This window comes from Crocodylus siamensis, chromosome 10 (genome assembly GCF_052110815.1).
Source record: "Crocodylus siamensis isolate JL-2025a chromosome 10, ASM5211081v1, whole genome shotgun sequence".
Taxonomy (NCBI): domain Eukaryota; kingdom Metazoa; phylum Chordata; order Crocodylia; family Crocodylidae; genus Crocodylus; species Crocodylus siamensis.
In genome coordinates, this window is record NC_143404.1 from 45,176,345 (window position 1) to 45,192,719 (window position 16,375).

Here is a 16,375-nt window from a genome sequence, read left to right on the forward strand (position 1 = left end):
GTGCAGCGGTGGAAAAAGGAACCTTTGACTGAGAGGTGGAGTGGCCCTTTCCAGGTACTTCTAACAACCCACACCGCTGTAAAGATTGCTGGCCATGACCGTTGGATACACCATACCCGTGTGAAACGACATCCACGAGCGTCAGAGGACACCAACTCCCTAGACGAACTCACTCCGGAAGCTGAGTCGTCTTCAGAACAAGAAGCCAGCAAGTGGAGCTGTGAACCTACTGGTGATCTCCAAGTGCGCCTGAGATGGCTTAATCAAAGTTCAGAAAATTAGACAAGAAAGTAAAAAGGGAAAAGTTTAGGCTGTATTTGATCTCAAGAAAGGGAGAATATGGTGGGAATCTTAATATGCCTTGTTGTTATCTATTTAGTAAGAGAAGCAGGATTGAGCAGCCCTAGCCGCCAGCCTATATCCCCGCTTCCCCCAATTGCTCCCCCAGGGACAAATTTGTATGTTGACATGATGGAAAGAATTGCAGGTACCTTCAATCCTACCAACTACTGGGCCTGTGGGGGACTCTGAGAGGCCGGAGAACAGTGGCCTTGGAGGGCTTTTCCTTTGGCCCCAAAATGGTTGGTAAGTGATAAGGTGGATGTTAAGAGTACTGGTCAAGAATGGGATGAGAACCGCAGCTGGGATCTTTCCCAAGTGGCATTAGGAGAGTACTGTATTAGCAATAATGGTACAGAGAGGAGTTTGGGACATAGCCAGTGTACATGGACATTGAAATGGGTCCGAACATGCACTACTTGTTATGCCCTTAATTGCAGCAAGTATGCAGGTCAATGGAATTCTACTGCTGTTAAGCTCCCAAACTCCACGTGGATGAAATGTAACCCATCCACTCCACAATCATCCCCGTATGATGAAGAGTCCTGCTTCAAAAAGATTGGTAACCACAGTTGAAGGGATGCAAGTTGCAGCAGTCCCCCTCAAAGCGCAGACTGTAGCAAAAGTCATGGTACTCAGAAAAATTCCTCGTAATTATCTTGATTTGCCTAAATGAAAATGGGGAGCAGAAAGCATCTTGAGCGGGGAATATTGTTAGAAATGGAGTGTTGTTAGAAATGCACAGTTTGCATCTCGTACCTGATAAGAAAAAAACACTGCCAAGGACTTTTTTCCTTGGCCAGCCTTGCCACAGTTCTTCTTATACTAAATCACACTCTCCCCCAGCCTCCCCCTAGCTTTTCTCATGCAGATTACAGAAGCTGGAATTCAACTGACTGTGTCCTTGAAAGGGGGGGGATTTAAACTCTTGGTAACCTAAAGAACTTTCTGAGCATGCGCAATTAGCTGATGCATATTTACTTCTCTGCCCTGCACACTTAAGTAGTTAATTATAATGTACATGCGATGGATGTAGTGATGTAACCACACATATGTTTGTATGAAACGGAAATGAGCTGTAAGAGTTCCTGTTTCTGCACACGTGCCCAGGAGGGAAAAGATAAATACAGGCTGCAAAAATTCCTCAGGGGTTCGGAGTAATCTGAGTCTTTGACTCTGCTCTGACCCTATTTGCAAATACACCTTTTGTGCTGCGAATAAGTGTGTGTCTGTGATTTTGGTGGCCTCCAAGAAACAGACCACAATCTTTTGCAACACACCTGTCATATTTGCACTGAAGGGCAGTAGGCCTATATACTACTCCCTTGTAACTGATAATGCGAGTAACATGAAAGCTGCATGGCAAATATTAATTGCAAAATATCCTCATTTAATAGTATATGGCTGTCTTGCTCATGGTTTGAATTTTTTGGCAAAGTGTGAATACAATGAAGACAATATTGGCAAACTGCAAAGTTTTTGTGAAGGTATTCAACAATCATTATGTTGCTAATCAGACTTTGAAGAAATTACAGAAAGAGAAGCAAGAGAAGGAAAGTGTACTTTTATTGCCAAGGGAAACTAGATGGGACTTGGCTACAAAGTGTTTACATAGTTGGCTGCGCACAAATAACTGTTTGCAATGTGCTTCAATAAATGACACAGTATCCCAGATTATTCCTGTGAATATTCAGAAGCAGATTCTCAACAACAATGTGTTCTGGATTCAAGTTCAAGAACATTCAATTTGCTACTACCAGTTTAAGTGGCTATCAAGAAACTTGAAGGAGATACACCAAGCCTTTCAAATATTCCAGAGATATTCAGACAACTGAATGAAAATGTAATTGAGCTTTTGCCTTCTTCATCTCTATCCAAAAAAAGAAGAAGAAGTAAAGCACATCTTTACTAAGAGATCTGAGTTTTGCTCTCATTCAGTTCATCTCGAAGTAAACCTTTTGGATTCTCAACAGAGGAGAACATTTATCACAAGATAAATTATCTACTGCTCTCGATACAATTATGGAAGTAGCAAAGAATGTCCCCAACATTGAGGAAATACCCATGATGGCAGACATTGCTAAGTACCATGGAAAAGAAAGACTTTGGAGCTAAGACATCATTTGATAGGCAGCAAAGAATACGTCTCCTCTCACATGATGGAAGGGATACTATAACACCCGACTATTGTCCAGGATTGCTCTAAGGATCCCAAGCATTCCACCACCAGCAGCTTCTTGTGAACGGAACCGGAAGGCTTTCAGCTCAATTAAAACAAAAAAAGAGTAATTGACTAACAAATGAATGCACTGCTAAGCTTGTTTCTATTTCTCAAAATCTCTTGCTTCTGGAGAATCAGTCAGAAGCACAATTAATGAAGAAGATGCAACGTGATGATAAGTTGCCCTTGCCCATAGACTCATTGGTAAAACCATCCTTCAGTGAAAAAGAATGTGGTTCAAGTAGTTCTGAATCAGATTTGCCTCAATCTGATTTTGAAATGGAACTAATAAGTAGTGCAAGTGATTAAACAGATAGTGACTGTGAAACTGGAGGGGCCATAATGACCTCAGTGGAAGAGAGTTAAACTCTGTTGAAGTAGATGAGTGGACAACCATGGCATATCATACACAGTTCTTTGAGGGTGCTAAAATTAGTGTGTCAACAGTTTTCAGTGCCTTCAGTTTTTTCTTAAATTTAAACAAACAATGTAAGGGAAGTACATGTTCTTGTGTATTGTCTTTATATTTTTACAAGTATTCCAATAAAAGTAATTCTTTGCACATAAAGCTTTGAATGTGTGAGAATATAACATTTAAACCACATTAAGTGTGCTATATTTAATTTTTTTTCCTAATCAATTATTTCAGTTCAAATACTTGTGGCTATCAGGACATAAAATTAAAGTCGGGGTACTTTTTTAGTTTTGTTTATTAAATATAAGTCAAATAAACATGCGAAATCAGATCACGCTCTATTAAGACATTGGAAAATATTCCATAAAATTTTCCAGTTAAAAACTTTCTAGAAAGCACACATCATCATATATCAAGACTGAATGGCCCAATGTATTTTTGAACTCTTTTGACATGGGGCCAAATCCTAAGTCTTTACTCTGAGTACATTCATTCTTTATTTATTTCAGTGTGAGTTTTGTTCAAGTAATGACTGAGAACCTTATTAAATCTCCCTTCTAAATGAGGAACACATCTCTTCATTGTGAAGAGAGATTGTCAGAATCATTCATGGCAAACTATGGCAACAGCTCTACTTATTGCTTTAAACTGTGCTGTCAGCCCTCTGTGGGTACGTCCACACATGCAACCACGTGTGCTTGCAGCATCTCAAATAGAAGCGGTGCAAATTTGAGCTGGGGCTTTTCACTTCAGCACACGTGCTTGGACATGCACTTCATTGTGGAACAAATTGTGCCACTTGGGGCAAAATAACCCTGCCTGGCTCCTCCCGGAACTTCAGCCAGGGGGAACTAGAACCTGGGACCAGCACCTGTGCTGTTCCCAGCAGTATAAAAAGCTGCCCTGTGCTGTCTCCAGCAGTATAAAAAGCTGCCCTGGCAAGTAGCTCAGGGCTACTAGCCCTCAGGAGCTTCTGGAGCCCGTCAATTGGTACCTGGGGACACTACCCCTTGTGCTAGCTGGACTGCTGAAGCAGCCCTGAGAGTTCCCTGAACTCTCTACCCACTGCAGCAGTCTGGCAGTGGGGGCTGCTGCCTGGCTGTGACCTGCTGTGCACCTGCCAGACTCGGATGGGAACTGCAGAGCCAGTAGGGGCATCTGCCCTTCTAGGCTAGCTGCCAGTGGACTGTGGTTGCAGGGTTGGTCTTTGTGCGGCACTACTCCCCTGCCCGGCCAGCTGGGCAGTTATCACCCAGAAGATGTTTCGAGTGTGGGGGCCAGGAGGCCAGGCACAGCCAGATGGGTCCAAGGTGCCAGCTCTGAATAGGCAGGGTCTTGCCACTGGCTTCCCTAGCAGGAATTCTGGTGTTCCCTATTGGAAAACTGAAAAATCCTGATAAAAAAAATCCCAAAGTCACTCTCTAAAATACTCCCAAATCCGTGTTCCTCTACCAGTAAGAAAAAAAGGGCACTATAAAGAGAGAGAGAGTGTGAGACAGAGACAGCGATCAGTTGGACAATGTTTTATTGATATATCTACAGTGTTAAAGCAAGTCTCTTATCATAATAATAAAGTGTACTCTAAATACAGGTTTACCACCCCTCTTGCAAGGCCCACATGCCCCCCCCAACCCCCTTGATTGCTGCCCTACCTGGCCCCAGCCCCCACTGGCTGCTGCAGCCCCTACTATGGCTGCCCCACCCAGCCCCAACTTGCACTCCCAGGCCCCTAAGGCAACCCCCACAACCCCAGGCACCATCACTTTAAAAAAAAAAAAAACCAGAAAAGCGCTGGGGAAGGGGGAAAAAGCCTCTGCTTACCATAGAAGCATAGTTGGGGGGCTCCAGGGCCTCCTGGCAGAACCCCCCAGGCAGCACAGGGCAGCGGAGGGGCAGGAGGGCTCAGGCTGGGGCCACTGGGGCTGTCACCCTGCCCCTCACTGTGCAGGCGGGGCCACAGTCACAGTCACATGGCAGCCAGACTGCAGGTAAGTGCCTGTTTTTTGGGTTTTTTTTAAAAGTATGGGGTGGAGGCAGGGATGGGGGTCTTGGGGGGATGATGTGGGCCAGGGCAGGGGTCAGGGGCCTCAGAGAGGCTGGTGGGGGGAGGGGCTGGCCACGGCAGGGATCGGGGGTCTTGGGGCGGCTGTTGGGGGGAGAGGCCGGCTTTGGCAGGGGTCAGGGCTTCAGGGGTGCTGGTGGGGGAGGGGCCAGCCGCAGCAGGAGTAAGGGACCTCGGGGAGGCTGGCGGGATGGCCCTCACAGAAGGGGTCAGCCCTCACACAAGAGCTATGGCTTCCCAACAGTGGGTTTGTCCACCACTCAAAGGGTTCAGCCCCCAAAAGGGGATTCAACCCCCACACAAGGGGTTTGGCTCCCAACAGGGGGTTTAGACTCCCAACAGGGTGTTCATCCCCCACACAAAAGGTTTGCCCCCCCCAAAAGGGAGTTCAGCCCTCACACAAGGGGTTCAGACCCCCAACAGCGGGTTTGTCTCCCACACAAAGGGTTTGGCCCCCCCAACAGCGGATTTGGCCCCCACACAAGGGGTACAGCCCCCCAATGGGGACTAAATGGACCCTGCAGGGGTTAGCAACCCCCCTGCAAGGCCCACATGCCCCACCCCAGCCCCCCGATTGCTGCCTCACCTGGCTACAGCCCCAACCAGCTGCTGCAGCCCCCCAATGGCTGCCCCACCCAGCCCCACACCCTGCTCCCCCAGACCTCCCAATGGGTGCCCCACCCAGCCTCACCCCCCACCTTGCACCTCAGGTCCCCAAGGCAACCCCCACAACCCTGGGCACCAGCAGTTAAAAAAAAACAAAACAGAAAAAGAATAGGAAAAAAATGGAAAAAAAGGCTGCTGCTTACCTTAGGAGTAGGGGCTGGGGGAGCTTCAGGGCCCCAGTCAGCCACAGGTAAGTGCTGGGTTTTGTTGGGTTGTTTTTTAAGTATGGGGTTGGGGGGCAAGGATGGAGGGGCATGGGGGATGGGGCCAGCCAGGGCAGGAGTCAGGAGCCTCAGGGGGCTTTTGGTAGGAGGAGCTGGCCATGGCAGGGGTCGGGGCCTCAAGCGGGGCTGGTGGGGGGCAGGACCAGCCGCAGCAGGGGTTTGGAGGGCTGGGGGAGTAGGCAAAGCCATTGGGGGTCCCCCCCATGGTCCCACCCCCCCCCCTCCAGCTCTCCAACCCCTTACTCACCGGCACTGAAGCCCTGGTGCTGAAACATGCAGCCTGGCCCACCGCATGTTTCAGCACCAGTGCGAGGGGCCAAACATAGAGGTGCTCTGGCAGCCAGAGCATCTGTATGGAGGACCCAGCCTCTGGTTGCCTGAGGGCATGGCTTTTTTCAGCTTTGATTATTTTAGGCTTCTGGATATCCAGGGGTCTAATTTTTTTCCTTGCACTGCAAAATTGAAGAGGGGAAAGAGGCACATGCGTGCTCGTGTGGATGCACCCTGTAGTATCTGCACCTAAGGAGGGAAAGACTGGAGGGAGAAGCAGAATATCCAGAGGCAAAGAAGATGTATATAAGCTTCCCAACAGCCTTTAGAGACTCTCCAGAAATGTTAGTACAGCTTCCAGGCTGTGTTAATTCTCTCTATAATGTGGATCCCATGAAGGGAAACCTAGGGGCACTCACTAGTTTCACTGGAGCCACTCTACCGTGGACCAGGGGCTTTGTTTGCTGTTGAGGGCACAAACTCACTGTGTGTGGTCTCAGAGCTTCTATTTAGGACCTAGAACCTGGGTAGTTGCCTCTGCCCCCCAGAATTACTACATTTTGCATTAGATAGTCACTGTAAAAAATGCATAATTAACTCTGAAAATAGGGACCAATCCAAGGACATCCCTTCCCAGCTCAGTGATCTGACCACTAGGCAACTAACAGGCTCCTTGCTTTTTCTCCTACTTGTCCATTGGCTCATGGCACACAATGACAGCTGTTCTCTTTCTGCAACTTTGAAGGCAGTCTCCTGAGAAGGAGGAACTATATGTTTGATTTCCCTCATGCTGAGGCAAATCTGGAGTCCAGGTGTCTTACTTCCTAAGTGGTCTAAGCACTAGGCTATTATATAAAACAGGGCTGTCCAACTAGCAATCTGTAAGCCATGTGGTCCTCAAGGGTTTAAACTGTGGCCCCAGGCTGTCACCTGGCTGTCACTCCAGCATTTGCTCTATCTTCAGCAGCAACTGGGGTTTCCAGGCTCCCCCTCTTGACTTCTACTTCCTGCCCCTGCCCTCACCCCTGGCCCTGCCCTAGAGACTAAGGCTGTGTAACACAGTACAGCCTTCAGTGGTAGGGGAACCTCAATGGCATGCTTCGGGCGGGAAGTTTATAGTCAGGAAGCTAAGGATGAGTTGGGGTGCCTCAGTGTGCAATGCAGAAACAGCCTCCTGGTTGCACAGAGCAATGGGGTGTGGGAGGGGTGGGAACAGTGGCAGGGTGGTGCATGGTACAGCAGGGACTGCTGGAAGTAGCAGTGGGGTGGTACATGGTGTAGTGTGGAAGAACTGGGAGCACAGGAAGGGGATACATGGTGTAGTAGGGAGGTGTTAGAAGTAGCAGTGGGGGAGATATAAGGTACAGTGGTGGTGTCTAGGTGCCCAGTCCAGCAGGAGAACATAGGGAGCAGCGGCAGGGGTGGGGCTGGGTGTGGGTTACAACAGCAGGGGGATGTGTGGAGCAGCAGGGGAGGTGCCTAGGCACTCAGTTCAGTAGCGGGGCATGCAGCCCCCAGGGCCCATAGTATCCTGTGGTGTGACCCCTGTTATCACAGCCTGAGTGACATCTGGCCCCTGGCCACTGAGAAGTTGAACAGCCCTGATATAAGCTTGTATTGCTCCATGTTGAATGTCATCAGGTTTTGATCTGCCCACCTTGCAAGCCTTTCCAGGTCGGCCTGAATTGCGATCCTATCCTTTAGAGTGACCACACTTCCCCATAATTTGGTGTCATCCACAAATTTAGCCAGTCCACTTCTGACACCCGACTCCAGATAATTTATGAATATATTAAGTATCATTGGTTCTAGTATGCAGCCCTGGGGGATGCCACTGGTCACCATGTGCCATGTTGACTTGGTTCCATCAACTATCATTCTCTGGGTCAAACTACAGAGCCAGTTCCCCAGACGTTGGACTGTAGGTTATCGAGGTTGCAGTTCTCCAATTTTACTATGAGGACATCGTGGGAGACCAAGTCAAAGGCTTTTGAAACCTAAATATATGACATCAACCTCTTCTACTTTGTCCAGGTGATGTGTTACCTGGTCATAGAAGGAAATGAGGTTGGTCAGTCAAAACCAACCCACAATGAAGACATGTTGGCTCTCTCTCAGAACATTACATTCCATCAGCCTGTTGTTGATGGTTTCTTTGATGATTTTTTCCCAGATCTTCCTAGGGATTGAGGTCAAACTAATTGGTCTGTAGTTCCCTGGATTTTCCTTCCTTCCTTTCTTGAAGATAGGCACCACATTGGCCTTCTTCCAATCTTCAGGGACCTCTCCTGAGCACCACAAATTCTCAACTATCCTCGCCATTGATTGTGCTATGATGTCAGCCAACTCTTTTAGCACTCCTGGGTGAATTCCATCCAGGCCAACTGACTTGTGGCTATCCAGTCTCTCAAGCTGTTCCCTCATAAGATCTTCACCAATTACAGGCATATAATCGCCCTTACCCTGGTAGTCCTGTGTCCTGTCAGGCAGGGTGATCCCTTTGGGCTGGTGGAAAACCAACACAAAATAACTGCTGAGGGGATTAGTTTTTTCCTGGGTGTCAGTTGTCAGCTGCCCCATTTGGTTCAGCAAGGGTCCAATATTGCCCTTGTTTTTTTTCTGACTTCCCATGTATTTGAAGAAGGACTTTTTATTGTCCTTGATTCCTGTAGCCAGTCTGAGTTTGGTTTCAGCCCTGGCTTTTCTGGTCTGCTCCCTACAGGTTCAGGCCAGTGCTGCATAATCTTCCTTAGTGATAGTTCCTGACTTCCATCCCTTCTAAGTTTCTCTTTTCAGATGCAGGAGGTCCATGAGTTCCTTACTGAGCCAAAGGGGTCTCCCAGCCCTTTTGCTACCTTTCCTATGGGCCAGAATGGACTTCCCTTGTGCTTTTAGAATCATGTCCATCATGGGCTCCCTTCCCTGTCAGATCATGGTCTCTCAGGGCCTCAACAACCAACCTCCTGAGCTTGTGAAAGTCATCTTTCCTAAAGGTGAGGATTTCTGCATTGCTGACTAATTTGCCAGTTTTCCGATGGATAGAGAAAGTGATCAACTCGTGATCACTGTCACCAAGCTTCCCTTTCATTCTCATGATCTCTTCTTTGTCTATATTAATTTTATTAAACATATGCTTAACTTTCTCTTCATTATTAATAATATTGACTGCATGTGTTAGATTGAGCACAAGAAATAACTGAACAAAACAATGAAGAATTGTGTATTGGAAACTAGAGACCCATCAGAAGACATCACTGAATATTGGGCAGTGGGCAAGATTACACAATGTGTGTCAGGACTGGAATTCCATCCTGCACACCTTAGGACACACACGTGGCCAGGAAGTTTTACTGCTGATTTTAGGAAGCCTAAGAAAGTAACTTCCTTCAATGACCCTTATTGTCAGAGAGGTTCAGGAGAAGATGGAGAATGAGCGAAGGTCTTTTTTGATAGTTTATCTGTTAAACATATTGAATCCTTTAACAAATATGAGCTGTAAAAATATTTGTTTGAAAATGAGGGCTTTCTTCCCCAGCCTCCTTTGGTGTATATCAAAAAACAGTTACAGATATTAATAAGAACAGTGCTTTCCTTTTGCGATGACTGGTTTTAGATCTGCATGAGTAAGATACCTAATGAAGGGGGATGAATGCGCAAAGTTTGACATGTCTGAGTGTTGTGAGTCGTATGCCCTAGGGGGATCTAAGAAGACATTAGGAAATCATTCCTACCATTTGAAAGGAAGTGATTTTAAAATGTTTACAATGGGGCCAATTTAATAACATGATCATTTAAAAAAACAGTTTGCATCTGCAGAAGACATACTCTAAGTAGGGTGATAAAAAGGTGTTGATTTTCATGGGAAATAAAGAAATGAAATCCCACTTTAGGTGAAAAAATGGATGCAACCTTAACTAGGGAGTTGCTAGAAATGTCTCTACAATATATGAAATATAATAATGATAATAAAGATAATAATACCATAAAGCCTTGTTAATTCATACTAACGATGCAGAGGCTGCTTACTAATTACTGAATTCTGTTGCTAAACAAACCATAATAATGCATCAAAAATATATTTGTTTTTGTTATTTTGACAGCTTTAGTTTAGTTTTAATTATTTATGCTTCATAATATACTAGTTAGGGTACTTGGAAAGATTTTTCAAAAGTAACATAGCCTTAGTAATATGGCACCTCACTACAGCATCTGTTGAAAAGTAGAGACAGCAATTTTTTCATACATGAGAATTACAAAGTGCGCAGATTAGGAAGGGTAGAGTAATGAAGTACTTTGTAGAGTATTATACACTTCTATAGTGCCTTTTACTGAAAGATCTCAAAGCACTTTACAAACACAAAGTAAGTTTTTAAACAAGGCAGAGGTGGGGCTGAGCAGAGTATTGCCATCCATAAGCATTTAAAAACAACAAAGCAGGCCCCAAAATTATAAGATTGACAAAAAAATAGTACGTTTGAAGTTTTTTTTGTCTGCCCTGTGGATTTTAAGTCTATGGTTTGCACTTAGAACACATTTTCTAATGTTCCTCTGCAATGATTAGGGCTACTAGAAACTTACTAATTTTTTTTTTTTTTTTAATGAAAGCCGAGCTCCTCCTTGAATTATCCGATCCAGGAGCTCGGCTCATTTTCTGTGCCACCTGCAGTAATGCTAGCCACAGGAGCAGCTCCCACATACTAATGTGCAGACCCAGGCAATGGTGTATATGCAGAAGCTACTCTTCTCTGCACCATGGTAGTGCTCAGTTCAGCTTTAGATGACTCTAGTAGATATTCTCCTGTCAGTAGCTTTTTGCAGGGGAGGGAAATCAGAACATTTGGGGAGGAATGAAACAAAGAAGAGAAGAGAAAAAAGAACAGGAAAATTTATGGCAATGAGAAAATAAATAGAAATGGTAAAAGGAGAAAAAATAGTAAAATGGGAAGATGGCACTTGCTGTGTCAGAGACCAAGTGTGCCCATGTGGCAGTTCATCTCAAGTCTTGGTTTTATAAAGCGAGCCCCACTCTACATCATAGTCTGTATGCACAACCTCGCTTCCGAGGGAATAACTTGTTTATGTACAGTACATGTCCTCTATAAATGTTCCTCTCTCTCTCTCTCTTTCTGGTCTAGCTGCCTCATACGGCCCACCCCTGTAGGGCCTGAAACTTGAACAGGGTTTGAATTACATTTTGACTCTTGGCAGGGCTCTGCAAAAAATTGGACTGCCCATCATGATGCCCTAATGAAACTGGAGACCCCTCAGGTTATGATTTTCTAAGTTTACAGTGGGGCTCTCAGAACTTATTGGGGAGGGGGGTCAGCCTCCCTGAGCTCCCCTATAATTCAAACCCTGAACTTGAAGGCACTGTACAATCTTCTCTGTGAACAGTCCATTCCTGAAGGACCCATCCCTATGGTATACTAAAGGTAAGAGATGGCTCTTTCTAAAGAGGGGGAGGATTGCCAGAAAACAGGTACAAACACCTGTGATGGTTGCAGGAGACCTGCAGGATAACCTTACCTTTCTGAAAGACTGCCTCTGTCAGACAGAAATATCTAGGAACCAGTTTAATGGCTTGGAGTAAGCTGGGAGATCACATAACCATTCCTGTTCTCTGGTAAGCCAGACAAATGAGAGGTCCTCTTTCCCTCTCCCACTCTTATAAGTGGTTCCTACATTTTGAAGGGTGAGTTTAGACCAGTGGTTCCCAACCTTCTTTTGCTGCAACCCAAAATTGGCCACCAACAGTACGTCTTGACCTGGCACTGTGGGGGCTGCTGGGAGTGGAGTACAGCAGTGGTGGTGGCCTGGGGGCAGGAGCGGGGGAGCCACCATTACCCCTTTTGTGTGCAGCAGCCCCACCTGCTGCTCCCAGCCTACATGTATGAGTGTACGTGTGCGTGTGGGCCCTTCACAACCCTACTGAGGACCCCCCGTGACCCTGATTTGAGTTGCGCCCTGAGGTTGGGAACCAATGGTCTAGACACTTGTTGAGGCCTGACTTTCAGAAGATAGGGTAACACCCAGACCGAGGTGGGGGGAAAGAGGGGCAACACTGGGCCTCTGGACATCAAGCTCCTCATGGAGGTTGTTGGTGGGGCAAGAAGAAAACTGCCCCGTTGAGGGAAGTGGATAGGGCAGAGGCTCAGGGCAGTCCATGGGGCTGGAAGAAGAAACTCCAGCACCTGTTCAGGAGCTGGGGAGGAGTGAGGGCAAAAAAGTGGGAAGTGGATCCTCTACCTGGGGAGATGGCAAGCAGGGACCCTGCACCCAGGCACTCTCATGGCCCTTTCTGGGGGCAGGAGGTGGAGGAGGATTCCCACGTCCTTTGGGGGCCAGAGAAATCCAACTTTTTCACTCCAGCAGGAACGGGATGGAGGGGGGGAGACCCTGCCCCTGTGGTGCCGCCGAGGAGGGCGCTGCGGGGCGCAGGAGTGCCAGCCCCTTGCTGCGGGCTCACCCGGCCCACGGGAGACCCGACCCCCTCCCCTCTGGGCGGGGGAGTCCCAAGCCCCGCTCTCCGCTCCGAGCGGGCCCCTTGTGTAGCGGGGGGCTGCAGACGAGGCTGTCCCGCTGCCTCTCCTCCAGGGGGGCCCGGAGGTCGTCCCAGCGCGTCGGTGCGACTCGGGGGAGCTGGGGTCCCAGCCGGTCTGCAGCTGGGGGCGCCGGGGCGGGGCGGCCGGGTCCCAACCGCACTGTGCAGCCCGGACTGAGCTGCTGAGCGGGGCAGGGGCATCCCGGCCCCGCGCCCGCCCCCTCCTCTCGCGCCTGGAACAATAGAGCCGAGAGGAGCCGGCTCTGGGTTATGCTCCCTCCCTCTCCCCGCCCCCTCCCTCCCTCCCCGCCCGCACGCCCGGAGCTAGAGGCAGAGCCGCCGCCGGAGGAGCCGGTTCTATGCCCGCTAGAGCCTCCTGCCGCCGCCGCCTCGTCTCGCAGCTCAGGCATGGACGTTAGGTTTTATTCCTCCGCCCCCACCGCCGTAGGCTCCCTGCCCGGGGCCGACCCCACTTGCCTCGGCCCCCTGGACTATTACCACTGCAACAAGGTAACCGGCTGCGGGAGGGGAGGGAGGGCAGCCCGGGCACGCAGCGGGCCACACGCCCCGGGTCATCCGCAGCCCCCGGCCCGGCGGAGGCAAACTTCCCGAGCGAGCGAGCGCAGCGCTGCCAGGCTGGCGGAGCTGGGGACCTGTCAGCTGCAGCGCCGGGTGGGGTGGGGCGGGGCGGGCGCCGGGACGCGGGAGCTCCCGGCCAACAATGAGGCGGCAGCCGGCGCGCGGCGGTCCCGCGCGGAGCCCGGGCAGGGCTCGGTCCCTGCGCGCAGGGCCTTGGCCGGAGCCCCACGGCGCGCGCTCCGGTCCCGTGCCGATTCCGGCAGCTCCGAAACCGGGCGGCTCTCGCTGCAGCTCGTTGCCGCTCGAAACGCCGGAAACTTCCCTGTTTGTGGGACAAGAAGTGTTAAACCCGCGGAGGCTGCGTCCTGTGGGAGGGAATTTCAAACCGGGTTGAGGAGACGGCGCAGGCTGCGGGCACATCGGTGGCCCCTGCCAGGCAGCCGGCATCGCACGGAGGTCGGGGCAGTTCCATGGGGCGAGGAGACTTTGTGGGCTTGGCAGTGGGTCAAGTTGAAAAATGTATAGGCTAGGACACAAATGCTTTAGGGTGAGTATGTTATTCTTGTTTGTGTGATTTATTTATTTAATATTTCTCTTCCCTAATGTTTCTCCCAAAAGGATTTACATTTTCTTTTCTTTTGTCAAGGCCACACAAACCTGGCTCTGGCCTCGTGTTTACCTGCTGGGCTATGGCTATTTGTACACGTGTTTTCATTCTTCTGAACTCTGACTTTGGGTTGTTGTCCCTCCATTGGAGGGATCTACTTCATGTACTCATCCCCACAATACAGTTACTTCTGTTAAATACAGCAGGCAGCCCTGGATTATGTATATTTCATAAGATCTACAGTGCAGCGTGAAAATCTTTCTAACCTAGATTTCTCTGCTTGCTGCTGCTGAATGGAAAAACACCCTTTTTGTAATGAGAGAGGAATTCACTTGGGAATATCTGAGAGTGCCAGAGGTGTTTTAGGAAATGATATTTCATCCAAGAGCAATGAGAGGGTAAAGCCATAATATGTTCAGTAGTAAATAGTTCTTTACTGGTGCTACCCGCCTTGCATTTGAGGAACCTTTTAGTAACAAAACAGTTTGGAGTAAAACTATTTGGAGTATGATTCATTTGGTTAAGTTTGAATGCACCTGTGTCTAGGTTTCATGGTCCAAAATTCTGGTGATTTTATTTTTAAAAGTTAATGTAGGTATTGAAAGTTCTAATATTGCCAAACTATAGTTAGGATGGCCATACATTTTGCTGTTGTAACATGCTGAATATAATTTTGTGTTTAGAAAATAGAAGAAGAGAAAGAAGCATGGTTTCAGAGACTCGGTGAATTGATTTGATATATTTAAATATGATCTATGTTTGGTTCATTTACATACCTTGACTTGTATGCAACAAACTTGATGATTGATTTTTTTTAATATGGCTAGTTATTCCAAAACCGAAACTGATAAAATGGGAAATTATTGTTTTCCAAGCTCCACTTTTATTAGTTGCACTTTGCTTTATTAACATCTGGGTCACTTTATAAAGTACTGAAAAAATGACCAGGCCTTTGGAAGAGAAGAGAGAATTTTTTAATACCTATCGATCAATTGATTAAGATGTATGTATGTGTGTGTGTGTATATATATATATGTATATATATGTATATAACTATATGTATGTATATAAAATCCTTACTAGCGTCAATTGCTAAGGTACGTGAGAGCTTGAGGTAAAAGAGTCTGTAAACAGACACAGTGGAAAATTGCAGCAGTCTAAAACTCTGCTTATTTTAATTATCTTAAGTCTTGCTGCTTTTCCTAGCTTTTGATGTAAAAGATGTTCAGGTAGAGTGTCACATCCTGAGGTCTAATTGGGGTACATGCCATTTTTTTCTGTAACTTGGCTGTCATGTTTTCTCTATGACATCTTAAGAGCAGGGAGTGCCTTGCAATGGAAAGTCAAGTCACAACATAAAAGTTAACTTGTACTTCCAAAACCTTTGACATGAGAATACTTTCAGGTCCATTTTTGTGGAGTTGTCCATGGTTTGAGTCCCTGATATTAGCCCTGTTGTGACTAGTTGGCAGCTACTTGCTGTTAATCGGTTTCTGGGGGAAATGCTTGTTTGGTGCAATACACTGAAAACAGAAAGATCTGGAGGAGATGTTTGCTTCATTTTTTAATGAATAAAATAAGACAGTTTTTAATCTTCAAGCTGAAAAGGCTGTGTGGGATGTTGCAGAGGAGCATACAAGGTACTGACCACTGCCACCAGGTGCTGCTGTTGTCACTGCTACTGAAGATCTTAAGGAAGGGAGAGTAAGAAGGGAAAATACTAGCCTTTTCCCTGATGTTTAAGAATTTCTTTGTAGTATCAAACACCATTTGCTTAAGTAACATGGGTCAGATTTACTCTTGGTATGAAGCCACTTGAGGCAGGCCAGGAATAAAATTGGTTCAGTTTGTTTTAGACACTAAATGCAGATGCCGTGCGATTAATTTTAATAAAAGATTGGCAAAGTGCACAGAGGGGAATGTGCATCATCAAGTACAACCGTGGGATATATTTTAGAAGGACAGAGTCGACACTATCAGTATCTCCTACTCTGTTCAACAGGAAATTCAAGATTAGGTGTGGGCTTCTGCCCTACTCTCCTCTGCAGGTCCACTTTGTCTTGAATGAACACCATGAAAATAAATTACTTATATGGTTTTATTTCTGTGGGAACTTCTTATTTGAGGGGTCTGTGGGAAACCCTTCCTCTTCATGAGATTTTTTTTTTTTTCACTTACAGATTCTATCCCTCATCCATGCCTATTATATGTCTAATGCTGGCAATGTGTGAGATGCTGAATAAGATATAAAATAAAGACAGTCACAACAAGCTCCAAAAAGCCCAGACAAAGTTGGATGCAGTGGAAGAATCTGGAGGAGGAGGGTTGCCTTAGAAAAGTTCCCTTGACCATGTTAGGATAGATCTAAACGAGGAGAGCGCTGGTGCTTTGGGGGACCATTCCATCTGTTGTTCCTTTTGCACTGAGCTGAGACCCAGAACAGTTGAGGTG

General features: G+C 47.3%; 1 protein-coding gene across 4 annotated transcripts in view; it reads left to right on the forward strand.

Annotated features, from left to right (window-relative positions):
• Window positions 1-13,029: 13,029 nt before the first annotated feature.
• TOX2 (TOX high mobility group box family member 2) overlaps window positions 13,030-16,375 on the forward strand; it is a 384,827-nt gene continuing 381,481 nt past the window's right edge. For 2 of the 4 annotated variants that reach the window (XM_090020462.1, XM_090020464.1), the window contains exon 1: window positions 13,031-13,248. In XM_090020462.1, coding sequence (XP_089876588.1) covers window positions 13,147-13,248 — 102 coding nt within the window. In that variant the 5' untranslated portion in view covers window positions 13,031-13,146. Of the gene's footprint in view, window positions 13,249-13,461; window positions 13,865-16,375 lie in introns of those variants that run through there. The other 2 variants (XM_090020466.1, XM_090020465.1) reach the window with 2 other exon arrangements.